Source organism: Abrus precatorius, unplaced genomic scaffold (genome assembly GCF_003935025.1).
Source record: "Abrus precatorius isolate BTA unplaced genomic scaffold, Abrus_2018 Scaffold9, whole genome shotgun sequence".
Classification (NCBI taxonomy): Eukaryota; Viridiplantae; Streptophyta; class Magnoliopsida; order Fabales; family Fabaceae; genus Abrus; species Abrus precatorius.
The window spans coordinates 27,631,871-27,654,766 of record NW_020874439.1 but is presented as its reverse complement, the minus strand read 5'-3'; the positions used below and the strand labels follow the sequence as shown (position 1 = coordinate 27,654,766).

Here is a 22,896-nt window from a genome sequence, read left to right as displayed (position 1 = left end):
GATTGGGAGTTTCTAAATAATTGATATCTTTATTTTGGAAGAGATTGTCTTTTAAGTATGATAGAAAATTTAATTTCAATTGCATATTTAAAACTTAAGCTAAATTGGAAATGTAGATAGCATGAATAGAGGATAAGGTGAACTCTAATCCTAACACTTTAGCATATTAATTCTTTCCATATTCCTCTGAGTTGATTGAGTTGATAAAATATTCAATTGTGTTATATATATATATATATATAATTTTTTTAAAAAATAGTTAATTATTATTATATAAAAATATTTTTCTAATTTTATTGGTGTTCAAAATAGTAACGAGTTAAGAAAAATTAATACTTAAAAGATAATCTTCATGAGAATGAACTTTATTATCATTTATTATTAAAATAATTATTCACCTATCACAAATTTATCAACATAACTTAACTACTTATTTAATAACCTTATTATATAATAATTTATGGTAAAAATTTTAGTAAAATAAATTAAAAATTTATTAGAACTATAAACTATTTTTATAATAGTTCTATAAAATCTTTTGAATGCTCTCTAAATTGTCTCATGTAATTGTTTATATTAGTTGGTGTATAATTTATATCTTGTATAATTAATAATTATAATAGAAAAATACTAAATTATTTGTAAAAAAAACTTTAACTTCATTAAAAATATTACTCTTCTTCTTCCCTATAAATATAGGCAAAACATAATTTATTTTGACAAATTTTAATTGATTCCTTATTTTTTTCCTTCATCCTCTTACTATTTTAAGAGATAACAAAGATATTCACAAACTCTTCCAACATCAAACCCATCACTTTATAGGTACTCTAACCATTACTTTACAAGTTTAAGATTTTGAATTTTGTCAATTAAGGCAATAATTTATTTTTTTTAAAAAAATATGTTAATGTAATGAATAATAAAATTGATAAGAAAGATTTACTATGTTTGAATGTTTTGAGAAGTATAAGAGAAGACATATAAACATGCTATTTGAAAAAGAAAAAGAAAATATTTTTACTAAAGTTAAAAAAAGAAAGAAATCAAATCATAAATACGTGAATGAGAGAAAAGGAAGAAGAAAACAAATAAAAAAAAGTCAAATGAAAGTTTCACTAGAATATACTATACTTTTGTTGTAATTTATAAAAAGAAAGAAAGCTTCACTAGAACTTATTTGTTTTTCGTCTTTAAAAATAATTTTTTTAAAATAAAATAAATTATATTTATTAACATAAATTTTAAATAATAATAATGTGAGAATAATAAATTAATTTTCTGTCATCTTGACAAATTAACACAAGGATTAAATCTTTATAATTTAAAAATATTAGAGACTAAATTAAAAAAAAAGAATTCATTCTAAAAAGTGTTACTTTTATTTAAATTTAAAATATAATTCAACCATATATTAATATAAATACTAATAAAATTGTTCGGAGGATGATTTTTCTCCTTCCACTATAATGGCACAGCTGTAATTCTGTATCAAAATTTGATTGCTTTCTTGTGTTTGGGATTTGAATGAAGCTAAATATTTTTGCTTAAACAAAGTGCAAAAACAATACTGTCTACAAAGTATTAGTTGACGCATAAAATACGGAAATCTTAGCTCTTATGCTTTTTTCTTTTTTAAAAATTTTAATTCCAAAAATAAACCTAATATTTATCAATGTTTCAGTAATCATAATATTTTAAGAAAATTTCAACGGTAATGTAATATTTAAGATGTCAATTTATTTATATAATATATAAATAATTCATTATTTATAAATTAATTTAAATGTGTAATTTTATTATAATACAACTTGTGTGATAGCACGGGGTTACTTATTAATTATATAAAAAATGAAAGCCTTTCACTCTGAATACAAATAGTCAAATAGATGCTCAAGAGTTAGACCAAATGTACAATCCTATAGGATATTTTTTATATTTTAGTAATAGAAGAAAATAGTGAGACACAAGCACCGAGTTACTTTTGGCTTATTGGTGTAGGAAGCATGATTTGTGAGCGTATAGGACCGGTGCAGAAGAGAGGAAGAAGATGATGATAAAACAATATGTAACAAAGCTAAATTAAAATTACTTATTTTAATCATATTTAAAAGTTAAAAAATTAAAAGAAAATAAAAAATAAACTTATAAAACTGAATTAATTTTATCTATTATTTATACATTATATAAGTATTTTAAGTGTAAATAAAGTATAAAAATAAACAATATAATATATATAAATATGATTACTATTAAATAATGATGGACTAATATAATAAGGACTAAAATATCATAGGAAATGATTCATTGTCAACAATGATAATTTTATTTTTAAATAAAAAATTAAAGACACTTTTTTGAAATTCCAGGAAAAACTACAAAATAAATCATTTAAATTAACCCATATCATTTTATGTCTATTAATTTGATAGTGTATAAAAAATATATAAATTAAAATTAAACTTTAATTTGAGATTGATTGATTAAATTTAAATAATAATATTTAAGAAGAATAAAAATATAAGATACTTGATTAAGAAGAAACCACATAGCATACTGAAAATGAGAGTTGATTCTAAAAATTCTGTATTCAAGAATTTAAAATACAGAGATAAATTTATCATACAAAAGTTTGGTACAAATTTTAAGATCCTTGACATGATTCTAAAACAATGTAACAGTAAAAATGTTAATTAGCTGAGAAAAATAACGGAGGGAAAAAAAAAGAAGGAAGCAAAGCATTCATACTTCAATAGTGTTTTGATTTAGAGCCATGTATCTCCACCTCTCCTTCTCCACAAAGTCTGCATCCAAGAACCTAGAAAGAAAAGCCCATAACCTGTAAGTGTCTTCAAAGTTTGTCAAGAAAGTCATTGCAGCAGTCACCACAAATATCCCACACTCTTTTCGAGTTTTCTTGGACTGGCCCAACCCTCCCCCCTCACATGCTCTAGTTTCGTGGGCCCATTGGTTCTCTTTATTCTTGTTCAAGAACCTTATATTTTTCAGAAATGAGCTACTTAACGAGATATTGTTACGATCAGCTAGCTTCTGCACAAGTGTCGGATCAATTTTTTCACCTTTCCAGTCAAATATATTAAATGCCACAGCTGGCCCCCGTAGAGAACTTATCTTTGGCCCATAGATCCTAATTAGTGAAGGCCTATTTTCATGATGTGGATGTTTGAGACTCATTAATGCATTAACCAACCAATTTATCAAATACCTGGCCCTGCTACTAATCAACAATAACCCCACCGAGTTTGCATGGTCTAATCCTCTGCAATCAATCTCCAACCTTTCATTTTTAGACGTGTCAAAGGATGTGCTTAACTCCTCAATTTCTTTTACAAAAACTTCCTCAATCTCATGCTGATCAGAAATTTCAGTCTCTTCAATTACAGTGATTGATTCTTGAGGGAGTTGAGGTTGCCTAAATGCTGGGACAAGGCTTACAATTCCCACGCTTGTAGCATTTCCTGGATCTTTTAAAACAGAAATACTAGATTTTTTGACAAATAAGCAACCAAAACCTGATGGGTTTTCACCGAAGACTTTGTAAAATGAGCAAACCATAAAATCAGGCTTAAAAAGAGACATACCCAAGGTGCCCATTTCCTTAGGTTTCAATGCGCACATATCAAGCAATACACGCCACCCATTTTCTTGTGCCATGGACATCCAAGCATAGGAATATGGTGCTCCTGTAACCCTGGAATGAAGCGGGAAAACAAATAGGCCTCCTTTTCTCTTTTCCCTTCTTTTCATTATCATCTTCTTTAATTTTCTCCACTCGATTCCAAGCTTGGGCCAGGAAAACTGCGCTGACAAAATATGCACCCCTTGCTTCTTGCAACTCTCAATCATCGTATCCAATGCCTCGCTGCTATGATCATACACTGTGAGGAGCTCTCCGTTGGGTTGAAATTGGAAAGAATCAGCTACAATTTTAAACGCAGATACCTCATTAGCAAAGAAAACAAGGGTGTAATCAGCTTCGGAGACATTCATAAATGCCATGATTTTTTTTCTAATTCCGGATTCTATTTCTGACTCGTGCCCACCGTAAAGAATCTGTGACTGCAAGTTCACTGACTTATAGGATATATCAAAGAAGGAAGGTTCTGATGTCAAATAGGGCAATGATGAAGAAGAAGAAGCAAGTGAAGTTGTGGAGCGAGATCTTTGTTTTTGAGCATAGGAGAAAAGGCCATATCCAGTGTAATCGAAACTGATGTTGGAGTGGTTCAAATGATGGTATTCTTGGGCTCGAATTTGATCAACTTGGGCAGTAGAGGAAAATTGAGGGAATGCTTTAGTGAAGCTAATGTAAGAGTCGTGCAAAGATGGTAGGGACTCATGGTTTGTGAAGTGTGTGTGGGGGTGAAGAGTTGAAGATGTGGCTGCGGCGAAGTCATCGTTTCTTGATGCAGTTACCTTATTATTATTGACTCTAGACTTGGAAGTATTATGGGACTTCTCAGAGACAAGAAGTGGAGATGGGAAACAGCCATTAAAGCAGGGTTGTGATGCTTCTTCAGCGCGAGATGGGTGCATTTTGGTTCTTTGGACTTGGTCGTCTCCTCTACGTTTCAAAACATCGACTTTAAATTTTTGTTGTTAATGCCTAATTCATGCTCACTTCGTGTGGGGGGCGTTTCACCACAAACGTTAATGGTTCTTGCTTCACCTAGCGATAGTACCTTTTTGTACAGTGTGGAGTTAAGTTGACAGTGGCTTGCTGTCACGGTTACACTTCATTCCATAACCAACAAAGTTGGGAGATTCGTGACATATTTATTAGTCAACACGTTGAATTATGTTCTTTCTTATTTTTGGACAAATATCATCCCATGTTTTTAGAATGGTCGTTAAAAAATTACAAATATATTACTTTATAAAAATATATTTTTAATACAATTTAACATAATTTTTAATAAAAAAGTTATTTTAAATTTTTTAGACAATATTTCAAGAGTTCGAAATAATTCCCTTACATTAATTGGGTTAGAGATTACCGTTGAAGATGAATGTCAGCTGTCTAGACAGCTAAGTTTGGCGGGTGCAGGTCCATGTTATCATACGTGGCAATTTCATCTTACCATTAGAGCCCATGTTGGTGAAGATGAGAAGTGGTTGTGGTGTTTTCTTAATGGGACAAAAGGGGTATTGGAAGCTTGAAACTTTGGAGTTGCAATCGTCAATATCAGGAAAAAAATGGAAAAGGGCATGGGCTGTGTTTTTCGTCAGCACTGTCATGTAGACCCGAGTTCTTGTTCCTTTCTCTCTGCGTTTACCTAATCCCGTTTTATTGTCTACTTATGAACTTGTGGTACATATTGTTGTCCCTTGTTATGAGGTTCTAACAGTCATGGAATCTTTCCACTACCACCTGACGGTGGATTAATTTTTCTTATTATCAAATCAACATATAGAATTAATACGAAGCATATATATGATCAACATTGACGCGGTCTTTTTATGAATCTTTTCTTTTCTTAGCTCTAAGTTTTCCATTTTTGCGGTTGGACTGGACACTTTGACTAGCATTATCATGCATTTGGCCTCAATTTCTTGTGTGTGGGGCTCGAATCCTTTGTCCTAATATTATGATACTCATGCAGAAGAAGATTTAACTGTAGATACTCATCATTTGACCCAGTCGTTCATTATGCAGTCCTGTGATTTGGTGATAATTGATTTTGGAGATAGCGTTAAGGCTTTGTAGGTTAGAAATATAAGGACAATACATTGGTAAAACTATGGCTATTGTTTATAATCCTCTTTCACTTAAAATAGGCGTTTCATTTCGGTAAGCTGTAATTAAAATTAATAATAATTAGAATGCCATAATAATGTATACAATTTTTACACAGTTATCTAAATATTATGAATGATCACTTCATAAGGAATAATAATTAATTTAAAATTATATTTATAATTTTTTATTATTGATTGACAATATAAAAAAATTACATTAACGACATATTAAAATTGAAATTTAATTATTATTAAAATTAATGATTTTAATTAAAAATAACCCTAATAATATTCATAACATTATATTTAGTTTTTTCCCTAAATATAATTTACATTACCCTACAACTAGTATAGCCCGTTTAAAAATTGTTATTAAACTCAGTCCAGTCAAAGTACCGAGTTCGAGTCAACGGTATAACCAATTACCAATAAGTCATTCATATAATGCATTCGGATTGTTGCGAATCATGCACATGATCTGACGGTACAAGGAGCAGCACATGACAACATGTTTGTCATAGCGCTCAAATAAATTGAATTAATATAATAATTGGACAGCTAGAGCCCGCAGCTAACACGTCATTTCAATAAATGTAAAATACTACTACATAAAAAATATGATTAACAATTTCACTTTCTTCACACCTAATAAGGTAATATTATCTTTATAAAATAACAAATTTTATTTCTTATTAATAATTATTTTATAATTTCTTGTACACAATTTTTAGAATTAAAAAATTTAATACGATATTTTTATTACTATTAATAATAATATATCAACCAAATGTAAAAATAAAACATTTTTTATAATTATTAATAAAAAATATGTCAAATAAATGGAAAAATAATCCCAATGAAACTAAATAAGAAGTGAGATTTGAACTCAGATTGAAATAACTTGTCTCCTTTGTTATCCTTCAAATTTAAATAACATGTAGTTTAAAAAAAACAATAAATTTTGTTGGATTTCTCGTTCTTCTATCACATTTAGAAGGATAGGTGATTTCGTTCCTAAACTAACTTATGGATATAACTCAAATTTATAATATAATAAAAAATAAATATATTTTTAATTCTTATAATTTTAAGATTTTATGTTTTAAATTTGTTTTATTTTAGTCTTTATTTATTTTTTAAATTTAATAGTTTTAGTCTCTAGTGATGACATACTACAATAAAAAATTAACATGTAGTAATCTCTTAATTAGTCATAACATTACTAAGAACATATGTGTTAAATTAAAAAAAAACTATAGTTAAAATAAAATAAAAAAAATTAAAATTTTCTAAAAATATTACAATTAAAAACATGTTTAAATTTTTTAAAACAAATATATGAATTTTCTCTCCTAAACCACACTCTTTGGGTTCCAAACCTTACTAGGATGCCTAAGGCCTATGTTATTAATCGATTCTAACTCGTTAATAAACAGTCATGATTTTATATACATAGAAATCGAATTAGTAGGTTAAACGATGATATTTTACTTCCAACAAAATGGATTCTAGACTATATAAATCAAACCCTTGGACCAACTCTATTAGTTCAACATGCAAATAATTTACTTTTATTATGTAAATAGATTTATTTTTTAAATGATTAAATTTAATATTATATAGTTTTTTTTATCTTTTACTTATCTTTTTTTTTTCAATACACTCATCATCCAATAACTACACTCCAAAAGAGAAAAGAAGACAACTAAAATTGTCATCTAAAACTGTGAACAACATTTCCGATTCTAATATATCTGCCTAGATTATGCCACTGGCGACCAACTTAGTATTGAAATGTTCATAACTCTAATACGTGATATCGCCTCCTGCAAAATGAGACAGCAATCTTAATTATTTTGATTTGTCTTTAAATTAAGCTAGTAATAAAAATAGGCCAGAATTAAATCTGATTTGCAAGTAAACACTTACAAGAGAAACTTGCAAGAACACACTGGCCTGTTTGTTGAAAAATGCAATTTATAATATAACTCTTGGGACTCTTTAAGAAAAGAACGATTATTTGCTCAGAGAAAGTAAAGCACTGGTATGAAGAATCTTGAAATGTTAAGCTAGTGTCTACCTGGTCAATTTATATAATTACAAGAACATCTCCAGACATTGATCTTCCATGTATGTGGGATTACTCCTGTCTCGCTGAAAGCTTAAAATTGATTTTCCACAGAACACAGAAGTAGTAGTACTTATTCAAGCATGTCTTTGTAGCTTATATTATCATTAATATCGTTGGAAAGGACTCATTGAGTACTGTGAATATGAATAAGTAAGCAAATGATTTCCAAATACTTAAATTTTTAGAGCTCAAGGATCAAAGGAAAAACTTGCAGGATCTTCAGTAATGTCTACACCTTAATTTGTCAACGGAAGACAATTATTCCTTGATAAAATGGATCAGAACACACCTGCTTTACAGCTTAACAGAAGGATTAATCATTTGTTTCTAAGTTACTTGCTTCCAAGAAATTATGAGGAACACAAGTTATAGAGTTTGTTTCAGCACCAGGGAATTCAAGATTTCTAATTAAATTACTAGTAACATAATACATTACCAGGGAATTGCAATGACATGCATTTACACATAATTAAAAATTAACACAAATAATCAACTATGGTTTGAGATGAATAATACCTTTGATCACACCAAGAAGATTGTGCCTACGATTCAGTTACATTAATTAAGCAAGAATCAGAAGCAGGGCAACTCTCCTTTGGCGGTTGAATCGAGAACTCATGACACTGAAACCACACAAACCAATTAAGAAAACTGATTTATGTATTGTTTGGTGACTCGAGCTTCTGCCAAAGAAGAGAAGCCCCGCAGCTGATTCGCTTAGTGAGAGGTGGTGGTGTGGTTAATTTCTTGATACTAAGCGAGACAGCTCCTAGAGGCATTTAATGAGCTGAAGAAGTAGCATATGCTCTTCAGCTTGCAGCATATGCTTTCAATTTGTAGTGTCATTCCATGCAAAGATAGTTAATTGATCTTTTCTCTTAAAAGGGACCTCCAATTTTTACTCCAATGTTGTAGATTCTTCTTGGCTGGCTTTCTATATCATTCCAACGATGCATGTTTTGGTGATGGATTGAACACTGGAAAAGGGCTGTCAAAGGGGAGAGACATATGCTTTCTTCCTCCTATAAAAAATTGGCAACAATATCATGTCCTTATGGTATATCCCATATTCCCGTGTTATATTCCTTTCGACCTTTTACTCTTATGTTTTTTAATGCTTCAAATTTCTAGTGACTGAAAATTCAAACTATAGCTGTTTGAAAGTTATGTAGATAGACTAGTGTGGATGCCTATATAGTGCATTTTATGCGGACATTTTAAAATACAGAAAAAGATTAGTTAAAAAATATTTAAGAGGAAAATAAATTAATTAATAAAGGGTTCATTTTGTAATAAAATCTAACTACAATATAAGACACTTGCTTTTAGAATTTTTGAGTTTTAAAAAATCTTGAAAATCAACTCTATAAATAGAAACTATTTTGACTTAAAAATATTGACTTAACAAGTGTAACAAAGTAAAAAAGATAAGTGTAACTAATCAAGGGATGATATTGATAAACTATCATTTTATTAATTTATTTATGATATTTTAATTAATTTATAATTAGGATTGATATTTTATTTTTTGAATTGACTAAATTTTACTTAATTTTATTGTAAAGAGTGATAACAGTAAAATTATAAAGAATATTTGTTGAAAAAAAAAACTAGATAAAATTGATAAGAAGCATGAAAGAAGTACTAAGAAAACGAGTATAATTTATCAAGATAAATACAACTTTTGTTCAAATAAGCATGACTTCTGTTGAAATTGAAGTGACAAGGTCGAGCAATTTTCAAGAGAGCATGCTTTATGCTCACAAAAAAGATACTCCCTCTCTAAGGTGTGTTTAGGAGGAGCATGCTCTGTACGTGAGACTTGTATCAGGTAAAAAAAAAAAAGGATTTTTTAAGCCAAATTATTATTATTTTTTAATTCTACATTTTATATAGAAAATCTCTCTCTCCCTCTATAATAAATATACTTGATTTATTATTCTCTCTTCGTATTACAGCCCTAAAATTTGTATTCTAAACTCCTTTCTTTGTTAATCACAAAATTATGTTTTTATCGGAACAAATTAGTCACATACTTTTTTTTCCTCATCATATGTGATTATCAATATTTTATGTTAGTTACTTTTACTTTAATCTTGATGACATTGTGTAACTAAATACTTCTTGTTATCAAATCAAGGTGAATTATAGTAATGTAACTCTTATTAAATTCTAGTTTCATTTTATGATATTTATGTTATTTATCAATTATAATTGTTTCTTTGATATTTTTGAATTGTTCACTCAATGATAAATTCTAATTAACCAATTGATAAACAATTGTATTAATAGATTAATAGAATTAAAAGTTAATTTGAGTTTAAAAGTTATGACGATCAATCTATCATTTAAACTTTTAATTAATTAATTGAATTTAATAAATTTAATATATTTTAGTATTCTTATTTATTTGTTGCTATCTATAATTATCTGGGTGACATATTATAAGAAGTTTGTCATTATTGCACAATCATTATATAGTAATAATAGTCAATTAGATAATCAGTAATTAATTTAATATAATTGAATTAGAGAACACATAGATAATCATAAGATGAAACTTAAGTCTCAAGCTTTTATTCATGTAAAAATAAATTTATCATTTTTTTAATTCTAAAACTTTATTTTAATCCAAACATTTGTAATTATTTTAATTTACTTAACAAAATAATCATAACAGGTGTTTGCTATATAATCTTTGTGGAAATAATACTAAGAGAGTATCAAATATTTTCTTTTATAAATTGACAAGTACATTTGCTCATTTGTTAAAATATTTTGAATTAAAATCTATAACAAATTTTTGGCCACAACAAATTTTTAGTGCCACCGTCGGAGATTGTATTTATCAAAATTTATGAATTTAAAAATTGAGTGCTTAAATTTATAAAACAAAAAATAATAAAAATCTATTTGCTTCCTTCTATCTTCTTTAATTTTTTTATTATAATACAAATCATAAAAATTAAATTGAATATATAAAAAATTAAAAAATAATTATTATTCTATCATTTCTTTTACACTATTTTAAAATAAATTTATTTGTTATATAAAATATATAAAAAAATATGATATCAAAAAATAGTTTGAAATTATCATAAAAATAAAAACTTATACAAGTTTTTATGTGATAAAAAATTATTAAATAAATATAAAATTATATAATTTATTCAAACATACTTGAAGTGATGTTTACTATGTAAAATTTTTCATTTGTAACTAAATTACTTTCTGGACGGTAAGATTCATGCGAAGACACGAGTGTCTTGATATTTCTTACAAGCATATAACAGTCTCTAATAAAAATGCACAAATATACATTATAGAAATAGGATACTTTCCTCTTTCTTTCTCAAATTTAAGTGGGATATATTGCTACTGTTAAGAAAATTGATTCACAACCATGTTTTTATCGAAAAGGTAAAAATTAATAAGACCTAATCTTTCAAATAGAGTTGCAATAGTTCAAATTATGCTCTTTTACAAGAAGTTGTAATAGTACTCATCATAGATTGAGTATAATTATAAGTTATATTATTTAAGTATATTTTACGTATACTATATATCGAATATTTACTTATTACAAAATAGATACCTCATGATCCGTTTAAATACTATTTAATTATTAGTTTTATTTAAACTAATGAAACAAAATCATAAAAAACAAACCTTATAACAAGTCCTTGAGAAATTTAGAGAAAAGATTTTACTTCTGGCAATAGTTTTAACTGGTTCAATTTGAACTAGTTGAACGCCCAATGGGATATGGAGGAGACACTGATTATTCTAGAAACGGAATCACTAAATCACATTTCACGGATTGCTTATGCTTTTCCTTAGTATAAAAAAGAAAAAGTTGTGCCCTCATTTTCACCTTTAAAATTGGCCAATGATTAAAATCCTGTTTCCTTTAAAGCTCATTCCATAGGGTTATACACCAAAGAATATGCAGTCTTTAAACTTTCGATTGTTCGAGCATATATATGATCATTTATTCTTACAAAATTCTTTATTAGTTAAATTATTAATGACATGTTTCTAAAAATTAACTTAGTAGTTCCTTCCAATAAGATATATATCCTAGTTATTATTTAATCATCCTTACAAACCAACCCCCCCCCCCCCAATACAAGAAGTATTATTTAGAGTTTAATTGAAACAAGAAAAGAATATTTCTTTTACCACTGTTGGTTTAAATTCATCAATTACATGAATATTGTTTGATTTCTTATTGTTCTCACTGTAACGTTTCTTCATAAATTAGATTCTCGCAAGAATTGGTTTTTCCTCGGTGACATGATGACACCTTTTGATGAAAACCTCTAACAGAGAAACACTACACAGCTGCTTCTGTTTCATCAGCAGCTGCACCAAGTCTCTCACTCAATATTTTGACTCCCATATACCTGCGGCAAATTAAAAATGTTAATCACTTTTAACATGTAAAAGCAACACACACATAAACAAGATTTATCTTAAGCATTTAAAAGACATGAAAAAAAAAATACAAAATGTGTAATATAACACATAAATTTGAGGGGTCTGGTTAAATTAAGTGATATTATGGAAATGATTGATAATATTATAGTACCTGCCAAGCATCATCACAGTGGCCTGAGGATTAGTTCCGGGAGAGTAGTTAAAGGTGGAACCATCAATAACACGCAAAGCGTCGACACCAAGAACTTTATAGTCTCTATCAACGACTTTGCCAACTTGGCAGCCACCATGGTAATGCCAAATGGTCATGACAGTGTCTTTGCAGAACTGCTGGAGAGACAATGAGGAATTGATGTGTTTGGGCAACAAGTTAACAGGGGAACTTGCGGTCAAGTTCAAAAGCATGGACAGTGGCATGTTCTGGTATCTGAATGGAGAGAATGCCTTGGATTCTATTATCTTTTCCACGGTGCTAAGGCCTTTGACGCATCTCTCTAAGTCTCGTGGATCTTGGAAGTAGTTGAAGGTCACCAACGGGTTATCATTTGGATCACGGGTTCGGAGCTCCAAATGACCCGTTGATATTGGACCCATGATTTTCTCCAGGATGAATCCACCTCTGAAGGCTGCTTCGTCAAGACTCTCCATCATTTCTGTTGCCTTTGCCAGGGCTTCTGCTGTCCTTTGCTTTGGGGGCACCGTGGACAGTTGACCAATCTGCATTGCCATTCATTTTTACATGTTATTGCCACCCAAATTACAAATAAATGGAGTAATATTCTCTTACATTATGTTTGTAGCACTTTTTTCCTCTTTTTTTTTTTTTCTTTTTCTTTTTCTTTCCTGTATTTATTTCATGTAACAATATAGAAGTGTTACTGACCATTATCTTCTTAAATGAAATAATTAAAGAATTAATAAATAAAAAATTATATTAGAGATATGTTAAATTATGATATGTGAATTGATAATATTTGTAAACAAAATTCCTTTTTTTTTAATTCCTTAACCATTTCTTTAAGTATTTGCTAACATTTGTTTAGTTATAATTATAAATGAAATAATTACAATGAGAAGTTGTCTAATCCATAATTAGAACTAGGCATTGGAGAGATTTAAGTAAGTTTGGTTATTTTATAGGTTTAATTTAATCGGGATTGCTAGTTTGTAATTTAGTTATTGCTAAAGTGGAGTGAACTCAAATGAAGTTATTTTAATTAAGTTTAATTTAATTTTCTTCTAAACCTGATTGGATCATAGTCCTAAACCCACATTACATACAAGCAATTAATCTTTATATAGTAATTAATAAGTACGATGTAAGCAGGAGCAGTAAGAATTGCAGTGTACCTTGGGGGAGAACATTCCGTAGTCTCTTGGGGAACCACCGGCAAAGTTTTCACCACTGGCAGCTTCAATGTAGCTCCCAAAATTGGTGATGCCAACAATCTCAATTAGCGACACCTCTACGGGTACAGGAGAAGGCACAAATATGGCGTTCATTGGGTTATCTGACATTCCCTGTCCTACCAATGGTTGCTCCAATGTTATTCTTATGTTATGCCTCTTAAGCTGCTCTGCTGCCCCAATTCCACTCAACATTAGAAGTTGGGGGCTTCCAAGTGCACCCGCCGAAACAATTATCTCGTTCTTCGGCCCGGGCTTCAGGTACGCCTTGTGTCTACGCCCCAATGCATCCCTGAACACCACTCCATGGGCCATGGGCCTTGAAGTACCTGTTGAATTTCACAATTAAAATAAAAGCCCATATATTGATTTTCGGGACATGGGTTCAATTCTCTGAATTTCATGAACGCACCTTTCATTCTAAACAAGATCCTATGCACGGTGGCATGTAAAAGCACAGTGATTCCAGTGGGGTTGGCATATTCCAAAAGATCAGCAGCGGTGTGCCTGTTACCATGCTCGTCAAAGATGGTGCCCCCTACCTTAGTCCCATCAATATGATCATAAGTGAAGCCATTGTTGGGTACCACTCCCACCTCCAACAATCCATCCCGCACAGCTGATTGCCACTGCTGCACCTGTGGCTCAAACGCCACCTTCTTCTCCACCCATTCGTATGATTCTTTCACTGTCCTTTCATCCCAACCCGCTTCCCTGACAATGCACATCTATATAATTAGCCATGTGTACGCCCACATAATTTAGATCCTATTTTTATATCTCCTTACCACTTTATCTCTGATCTTCTCTAGATCTACTTTCGCTTTGATAATATCATAAATTGAGTCAACGAGTAAAACATGAATACATTTTCATCCTATTAAGTTCATTAAAATAGATAAAATATAATTCCAATTATTCGACCTCACCTTTATTGGATGTTACGAAACTAGTACATGCATAGTATGATAGTGCTTGATTATAGAATTACAAGTGAAATCAGTCTTTCTTCGGTGGGGGCTTTGGTAGCAGTTGGAATAAAGACGCATTTACATGAAAATTTAATGTGAAATATAAGATAAAGTCACTTATTTGTGCGGTACAATCATCAGTCCAAGTGACACATTACCATATCTATTTCTTCTTCTTAGTTCATAATTTTTTGAAAATAAAAGTAATAAATAATAATAGAGTATTCCATAAAAATTGAAAGAACATATTAGTAATTAGTATTACGATGCATGATATTATTGAATGTTTACTAGTTTACCTTAACAAAATAAATTGATTATTAAAGAAAGATTATTAGAATGGAAACGATAGTAGCGTACCTGACATATTGAGGGCTAGCACGAGTGTAAAAGCCAGCGTTCAAACAACTACCGCCACCAAGGACTCGAGCTCTTGAGTTGATGACACCGTCTTGAGAGATGAAACGCTGAGCGGGAGAGGTAGGGGATGTGTCAGAGAGGGCAGCACCAAAGGCTCCTAAGTTTGTGATGTTGGGGTTGCCATAGGGTGACCCACCGCGTTCCAACACCAACACGCTGTAATTTTGGGACAGAGTCGCAGCTAAAGGGCAACCTGCTGTGCCTCCTCCTATTACGATGTAGTCATAGTGTGAAATGTTTGCTGCTGTCGTTGCATTGTGCATAAATCTGTAGTTTGGAACTGTAAAATCCAGTACAGGACAATCTCAGAAACCACTGTTAGTATTCAAAAATAATCTCAAAGGATTTGAGGATTGCTCATTTTAAACTTTGAAATATTAAAATCTCATAACAGTCTCTAACCGGGCAAAATCACATTTATTTTAATTCTTTTTAATGTAAAATGATAGTAAAAAAATGAACTTAAAGGAATTTAATATCTCATGAACTCAATTGTTTGCACCCTACTGTTGCCTTGTTAAACAACCCTACTCTTTTCTCTCAATCATCCATATCTGTTGTTTTCTGCCTCCGCAACATTCAATAGAACTACATCAAACAATTTCTTATTTTTCATCTCCGATTGTCTAGCAACCCATCTCCACTGTGATATCATCCATCAATATTTATTCATTTTGTACCTTATATCGAATTATCTGAAAATATAATTAATTGAAATTTTAGAGTACGTTGTTTCGTTTTTTGACTTCTTGAACTGAACTTTGCCTATACTCCTCTCTCTCTCTCGCTCTCTCGCTCTCGCTCGCTCGCTCGCTCTCTATCTCTCTCGTATCGTATCATATTTGTGGTTGCTCTTGGTTACCCTCTTGACAATATTTTTTTATCTAATTAGCTAGAAAAAATGAGTTTTGTCAATACCTCTGTTTTCATGAGTTGAAGGGTTACTGGTCCTTTAAATTTTGTACAATGGCCATTAGACAAGCTAAATGATTCAATTCTAGCAAGTTGTGATCAATTCGTGTCAAAATCTATTCTTAGAAGTTCGAACCCATATCTAAATCTATCTGCAGTGACCCACATTTTAAATCAAAACTAGTGATAAGCGGTGGTCACTGTTTTGAGTTAGTGATCAATACAATCATTGTATGTAGTGAGGTGTTGCTAGGTTGCTTTTTTTTTTTTTTTTTTTTTTTTTTTTTTTTTTTGTAGATGCAGTAGTCAATAATGGAGAAAAATTGTTACGGTGGTGAAATGATAAAGATATGTTTTTTTTTGTAATTTTTCTAAAACACTATATTTGGATTATTTATTTATTCAATATAAAAAAAATGACCCTCACAGATAAACTGAAGTTTTCCTTTTCGTCTTTCTCGTTTTCACTGAGCTATGATAAAGCAAATGTTTTCCCTGTTTTTACATCTTTGGTTAAAAAGTAAAAAAAAAAAAAAAAAACAGACAAATATTGGGGCATGTCAAAATCAAGATTCAAACCCAGCTGCTCAGTACACACCCAACAACACGAGAGCATTCTTCAACCGTCCCATTTATTTAGGATATCTTGACAAAAAAAATTATCTAGGATATATTTTTTCAAAAAATTGAGACTTTAACTTTAGGTTGAAAATAGGTTTTATTTATTTAGTTAGTTTATGTTTCTACTAATTTGGATGTGTTTAATTAATACAAACTTATAAATTGTAATTTATTTTACAGCTTACAACTTATTTAAAATTGTTTGATGAACAAGAAAATAAAGAAAATTTGTAGCTTTTAAGAATTAGTCTATGAAAAACTATTTTAAGTAGTATTCAAGTTATTGAAAGTTAACTATTAATTTTTTTCTCATTTTTATTCTTAATTATTTAAATAACTTATGTGCATACAAAATAATCTTAATTCATTCTATCTCTCACATAGAAACATCTTCTCGGTTCACACTCTCATTTTTTATTTTTCATTCAAATAAGTAATTGATATTAAATACAAGATAAGAATTAATGAATTAATTGTAACTAAATAAAATATTTAATTATCTAAGTTAATGATTCATCATAAATAAATAAATTATTAATTTTAATATTATATTTATATAATATTACATATTTTTTAGTTAATTGTATAGTTAATTTTACTAAACAGTTTTAATTTGATAGACTAATTATTATCAACTATAAGCTTTTAATTAACTTATTAACTATAAATTGTAAACTTTCAATTAATTTAAAAAAAACATACAATTATAATAAGCCCCATCTCTTTTATCACTTTCTTTCTTAAAACCCCACTTATTTAATAAGAACATATTTTTATCATATTAAAATTCAATATCAAAGAATCCGTACACCTTTTCATTTGTTTGTGATTTTAATATACTCTTAAATTAACATATCAATAAAGTTTTGAGCCTTGATAGTGAATATTTTATGAACAATGCTGTATATGCATATGTATAAACTAAATATATGTTTTAGTTTACGGTAGAAACTGAATTCCTTCAAGATGCATAAATATTAAAGTAATATTTTTCTTAATACTATTTTTTTTCACACACAACCAAGAGAGCATTAATTATTAATTATTATATTTGAGAGATTTAACAATTTGTCAATTGGTGAAAGAATATTTTACTTATTCTATTAAATACTTTTAATTATTTTAAAAAGTAATAATAATTTTTTCATATGATAAATATTTCTTTAGTTTGTATTTTTTTTACCATCATTTTTTAAGAAGTCCTAGTATAATAGATAAACTTATGCTGCGTCCATCATTATCTTCAGATTATATACTCTGCTAAACAATGGCCGCGTGCTAGTTAGTTGAGCGTATTTATGTTCATTGAGTTTCTCATTGCTTCAATTATAACACTTGAAGAACTTTTCTTGTTAGCAAGGACACAACAGTTAATTAGTTGAAATTGTATTCTGACTATACTAACTTCAAATACTGTTCTCACGTGTAACACGTGTAAACTTTACTTGATAGAAACATACTCATGGCTGCCACAACAAAAATTTCTTTCACCATTATTCGGATATATTTAGGAGTTGAGTTTCCGACAAGACAAAATAAAGATAAATATTTTATTTTTAAATTTAGACAATTATATAATATTTATAAAATTAAATAAAAATTAGGATATGCAATTTATATTAATATATTATTTTAAAAAAATTATGAAATTAAAATATTAATTAAAAATAAAACTTTATCTTTCTCCTTTTTTTTCTTCAAAATTTAACTAAACATTTTATTTTATTTTTTATCATATACTTGTTTCTCTTCTCTTCTGTCATGAAATATGTTTTACTAAAATAACATTGGCTCTTACGCTAAGGCAAAGAGTCCATCCACACTGAAAAATTCATAGCATCACTATAACTCACCATCATCATTTTTTTATAAGTCATAAAATATATCAATGCTTTTAATAAGAATTATATTTTAAAAAATATAATTATATTTGATTAAATTGTTTTTCACTGTACCAGGAAATCTTAAGTATATTAAACAAAACTTGATTCTTAGCTGTGTCTGCATTGTATAAGCTTCGTTAGGAGAGGCAGTCTCTGCGGGTGGATATCCTTATTGCAAATTAGAAAATTATCTTTGAAGTCAATCTTTTTTCATTCTATGTAGTAAAATTACAAGAGATAAGAATAAAACCAACATAAAAAATATCTTGAAATAGTTTTAAAACACATAATTTAAATAAAATCAAAATATTTACTAATTACTGAGCAAATATAATGAGACAGCATATGGTACTTGTTTGAACCTGCAATGTGCAGTGTGTAGTTGAAATCGTTTAATGACGAAAAGAGAGCAGAGGAGGATGAAGAAGAAGAAGTACCTTTTTGGGAAGCACAACGCAGAGGAGAGAAGAGAATAACAGCAAGAGCAGGAAAAAGCAGCGTCCAGCACCAAACAGCCATTGTACTTAGAAGTGAGAGAGTAAGTGAAAGAACCCTCTTTCCTAATTATATAAAATTGAAATCCCAACGATCATGACGGCCATACTAGTGTGGTTGCTGTTGTGGGGACGTGGGACCCGCGCGTATAAAGAGTAAAGAAAATGCACAGATTTTGATGTGTAAGTCCTTTGCCTCGCACATATATAACATCAATTAAACATTATAGAACGCATATTTTGGCAGACAGTTGGGTTTTTTAATTGCACCTAATAACTGCCTGTGGCCTTGGTTCACGGACAACTTGCTTTATTATCAAATATTATAATCTTTCAATTAGTTTTTCTTTTATGTTTATATTGGAGGAACACACGAAAAGATAACTCGTAAACATACATAAATAACTTGATTCTTCTCAATTTTTTAATTGCAAATTGTGGGCAAACTGTAACTTTCCCTTAATTTTCAGATATGATTGAGAAAATGCATGTAAAGAGCTAATGTTTTATGTATTAATACTTGTAAATATAAATGAAATATCAAAATACATGTAGTTAAAGTTCAGCTTTAAAAATTAAAAAATAATTATAAAAAATTAAATAGAAACACACCATACCAACGACTATATTACTGTAACTTAATTAGTAATAAGTTTATTGTCTACGCGATCCTATTTAACTTAAGTAATATTATTTTAAATAATATATATATATATATACACACACATATAAGTGAATAAAAATTAACTAAAAATAAAAATTTTATGATTATTATAATGATAAAGTTATATTTTTATTATTTAAAATAATTATATTTATTGAAATAAAATTTATATTTATAAAAAAATAATAAATTTAATTATTTTTCTTAATTTTATTGATTTAGTCTTTTATTTTTTATAAAAAAAATGGAAGGGAATAATATAGAAGATGTAAAAAAGATATTAGGAAATATAATAAAAGATAGAAGGTACTATTTGTTAATCCATACTCCTAGAATATTAGTTTAAAAATAAAAGTATTACATACTTATAATATATTTTGAGTATAATTTTTAATAAAAATATTTATTCATTATTATTTTTTATGGATACCCTTGATGGAAAATTTAAGTAACAACCAAAATGGAAAGAGAAAATAGTGGAAATTATGAGAAATTAAATTGACGCTCTAATTTTGGAGGCTCATTAAAGCCTTGAAATTTGAACGTTGAATCCGTAATAATTGAAGTGTCTGAGAGGAAAGATCCATAATGGGATCCAACGCCCTCAGTTATGGGTAGCTAAACTGAACTCAAATAAAGCCTACCAAAATTGAGGTACCTTCATTCATCTTCCCTGTATTGTTGCTGTAGGGACATGTTATCTCCCCCAGCTCACTTTTCACCACATTCCATTTATACCTTTTTAAATAAAGAAATTTTACTAAATTTTTAAACAGCAGGAGAAAGGAGAGAAAGAAACACTATTTCCTTTAATAAAATTGAGGAGAAAAATATACAAAAATTTATATAATTTAATTTAACCCAAAATTTTTATATTTTTCACTATAATATTTTTAATAAAGAATTTGTTTTTCACTCCTTTAATATTTGTTTTTATTATATGTATTATTGAAAAATTAGCATCGAAGAAATCAAAACCGATGAGCCTCTCTCCCTTTTCTTCTTCTCTATCCAACGCCCAAATAAAACTTAAGAGACACAATCTAAGATGGTTGGGGTAGTTAGTTAATGGATAGCGAATTTAATTAATAACAACATTAATTGTATTAGAAAAATGACACGTTGACCTTTAAAATTGATTTTATAATGTTAAAAACAGTTTACTTTTATCAATTATTTTAGAATAAATTACACGCGCATTATACTTTCTTCTATTTTAAAATAATATAATAAACTTCTTTCTTTAAATAAATAAAATGCATCATAATTTATTGACAAAAAAGAGTGTAAAATTATAAAATTTAAGTACTTAAAAACTTGATGGCAACAAAATATTAAGATTACTACTATGTCATTTTTCGTAGTGATATATTGAATGGCTTTACAATGTCTTATGTATCTGAACATTGGTTATAGAAAATTTAATATTTTACATGACGTACTCTCAATCATTTTAAAAAATTGTTTAATGATTTGTGTTTTTAATATAACTAAGAATTATTATATTTTTACTCTTTTTAATGTAAACTATGTAATTTTAATTCTATTAGGGTTAAAACTAAGCTAATTTACTTACTTTATTGATTTTTTTACTTAAAAATTCTTAAATTATAATTTTTTGTCTAAATAATTCGACGGTTTGTGATATATTTATGATAAAAAATAGTTTAAAGTACTTAGAAAAAAATATTGAAATGTGAAGAACTTATAAAGCATGAGCTTTAGGTTTGAAGAAATAAATTTTTTATTTATTTTAGTTTTACTAAAATTTGATGTTTTAGTTACTTAATTGACCAAAATAATGTTTAAAACGATTTGATTTATAAACAAAATCAAGTAAAGAAATACAAATTTGAGTGCTTTCAATAGAAAAATCAAATTTATTTAATTATAAAAATATACGGTTTAATTAAATAAAAATTAATATTAAAGAGATCAACAAAATTACCTATAATTCAAATTAAAAGAATTAAGGATACAATTAACTTATAATTAAATAATTCATTTTTATTAATTTTATTTTACTTTTGTTTTCTTAACTGTATGTAGTTGATAACAGTCTCACTTAATTCTTTTATAAACAGAGTCGATCATGAACCCTTCTTTTGGACTTGAGTCAACTCCGTTATTTGTGACATTATACATACCCTTTAGATATGATCGGTAGGGTCTACTGCACAACTATTCACCAGTTCTTCTAACAACGAAATGGTGCTGTAGAGGTCCTTTTGTCAAATATATACATAGCTTTTGAATGGATTGTACATAAAATATTCTGCACGAATATAACTATAAATGTAAAAATACAAATCTGTTACACATTCATTTTCTATGAAGTCTATGAAGTAAGAATTGGCAGCATATTTTTCTTTCCGGGAAATTAAAGTGTAGCATTCATATATTTCATTTAAATTTGTGAAGGGTACGAACAAACTGTACGGTTTTACCAGTTCCTCGATGATGGATCTTTGTCTAACTTCATATATACTTAAATAGACTCAGGCATGTTGGAGAAAGGAATAGAACCTGAAAGCAAAAGAAATTAAAATTAATGTGTAAATTGAATAAAAAATTCAAAGTTTCTAGGTCATTCAGTTTTTGGTAAGCTTTCAACTTCAGTTTTTATAGCCTTTGAAATATTGAATACTAAATAAATGTTAGAAATTCAAAAGTTCAAAATCAAAGCGAAAACAAACATCTAATTTAGTAGCCTTTCAATTCGCACTAAATACAGATTCCGATTGCAAACGAAATTAGCCGTCAAACAATAATCCACAGTTACAAGAGAGGTCTAATATAGATAAAGTACTGAGAATTGACCAAAAAAATTTTAAGTACTGAGAATATAACTGACCGTTCAGCAGACTTCCTTTAAAGAAATTAATAAGGGAAAGATTATCTTTTAACTTTCATTTGACGGTCAAAAGAGTTAAATCAAGTGTAGAAAACTTACAATGTGCATGGAATCGTAGGAATTGATTTAGCACGTGTTTACTTACGCGTTCTAACTTGTCGTACGCATGTTCAATCTATCACTGCTCTTTGCTGTGTTAAGGATAAATGTGAATATAGTAACATCTAAACATAGAATAAAACATGCACTTAGTTCGTATAAAATAAGACAAATTTATTTTCAGAATAAAATACACTACTAATCGTTGATTTTGTAATTGTAACTAAAAACTTTAGAGTT

At 28.7% G+C, this 22,896-nt stretch overlaps 2 protein-coding genes across 3 annotated transcripts; both read right to left on the bottom strand.

Annotated features, from left to right (window-relative positions):
* Positions 1-2,583: 2,583 nt before the first annotated feature.
* Positions 2,584-4,557, bottom strand: LOC113851143 (molybdenum cofactor sulfurase-like). The gene has a single exon (XM_027481622.1). The coding sequence runs from the start codon at positions 4,555-4,557 to the stop codon at positions 2,743-2,745; it is 1,815 nt and encodes a 604-aa protein (XP_027337423.1). The 3' UTR covers positions 2,584-2,742.
* Positions 4,558-12,048: 7,491 nt separating this feature from the next.
* Positions 12,049-19,079, bottom strand: LOC113849792 (protein HOTHEAD-like). Of its 2 annotated transcripts, none has more exons than XM_027479967.1 (6): positions 18,983-19,079; positions 15,070-15,409; positions 14,151-14,452; positions 13,682-14,067; positions 12,483-13,048; positions 12,049-12,297 (listed from the first exon to the last, which is right to left on the bottom strand). In XM_027479967.1, the coding sequence occupies exons 1-6, from the start codon at positions 19,062-19,064 to the stop codon at positions 12,228-12,230; spliced, it is 1,746 nt and encodes a 581-aa protein (XP_027335768.1). In that variant the 5' UTR covers positions 19,065-19,079; the 3' UTR covers positions 12,049-12,227. The 2 variants fall into 2 exon arrangements, with proteins under 2 accessions (XP_027335768.1, XP_027335769.1); XM_027479968.1 differs by having other exon boundaries at positions 12,092-12,297; positions 12,483-12,991; positions 18,983-19,078.
* Positions 19,080-22,896: the final 3,817 nt, after the last annotated feature.

What these genes read in the sequence shown, in the direction of transcription:
- LOC113851143 (XM_027481622.1), bottom strand. Translation starts at nt 4,557, where the DNA reads ATGCACCCATCTCGCGCTGAAGAAGCATCACAACCCTGCTTTAATGGC.
- LOC113849792 (XM_027479967.1), bottom strand. Translation starts at nt 19,064, where the DNA reads ATGGCTGTTTGGTGCTGGACGCTGCTTTTTCCTGCTCTTGCTGTTATT. An exon ending in GCGTTGTGCTTCCCAAAAAG is followed by an intron (nt 15,410 to 18,982) that starts GTACTTCTTCTT and finishes TGGATTTTACAG; the next exon opens with TTCCAAACTACAGATTTATG. An exon ending in ACGGAATGTTCTCCCCCAAG is followed by an intron (nt 13,049 to 13,681) that starts GTACACTGCAAT and finishes ATGGCAATGCAG; the next exon opens with ATTGGTCAACTGTCCACGGT.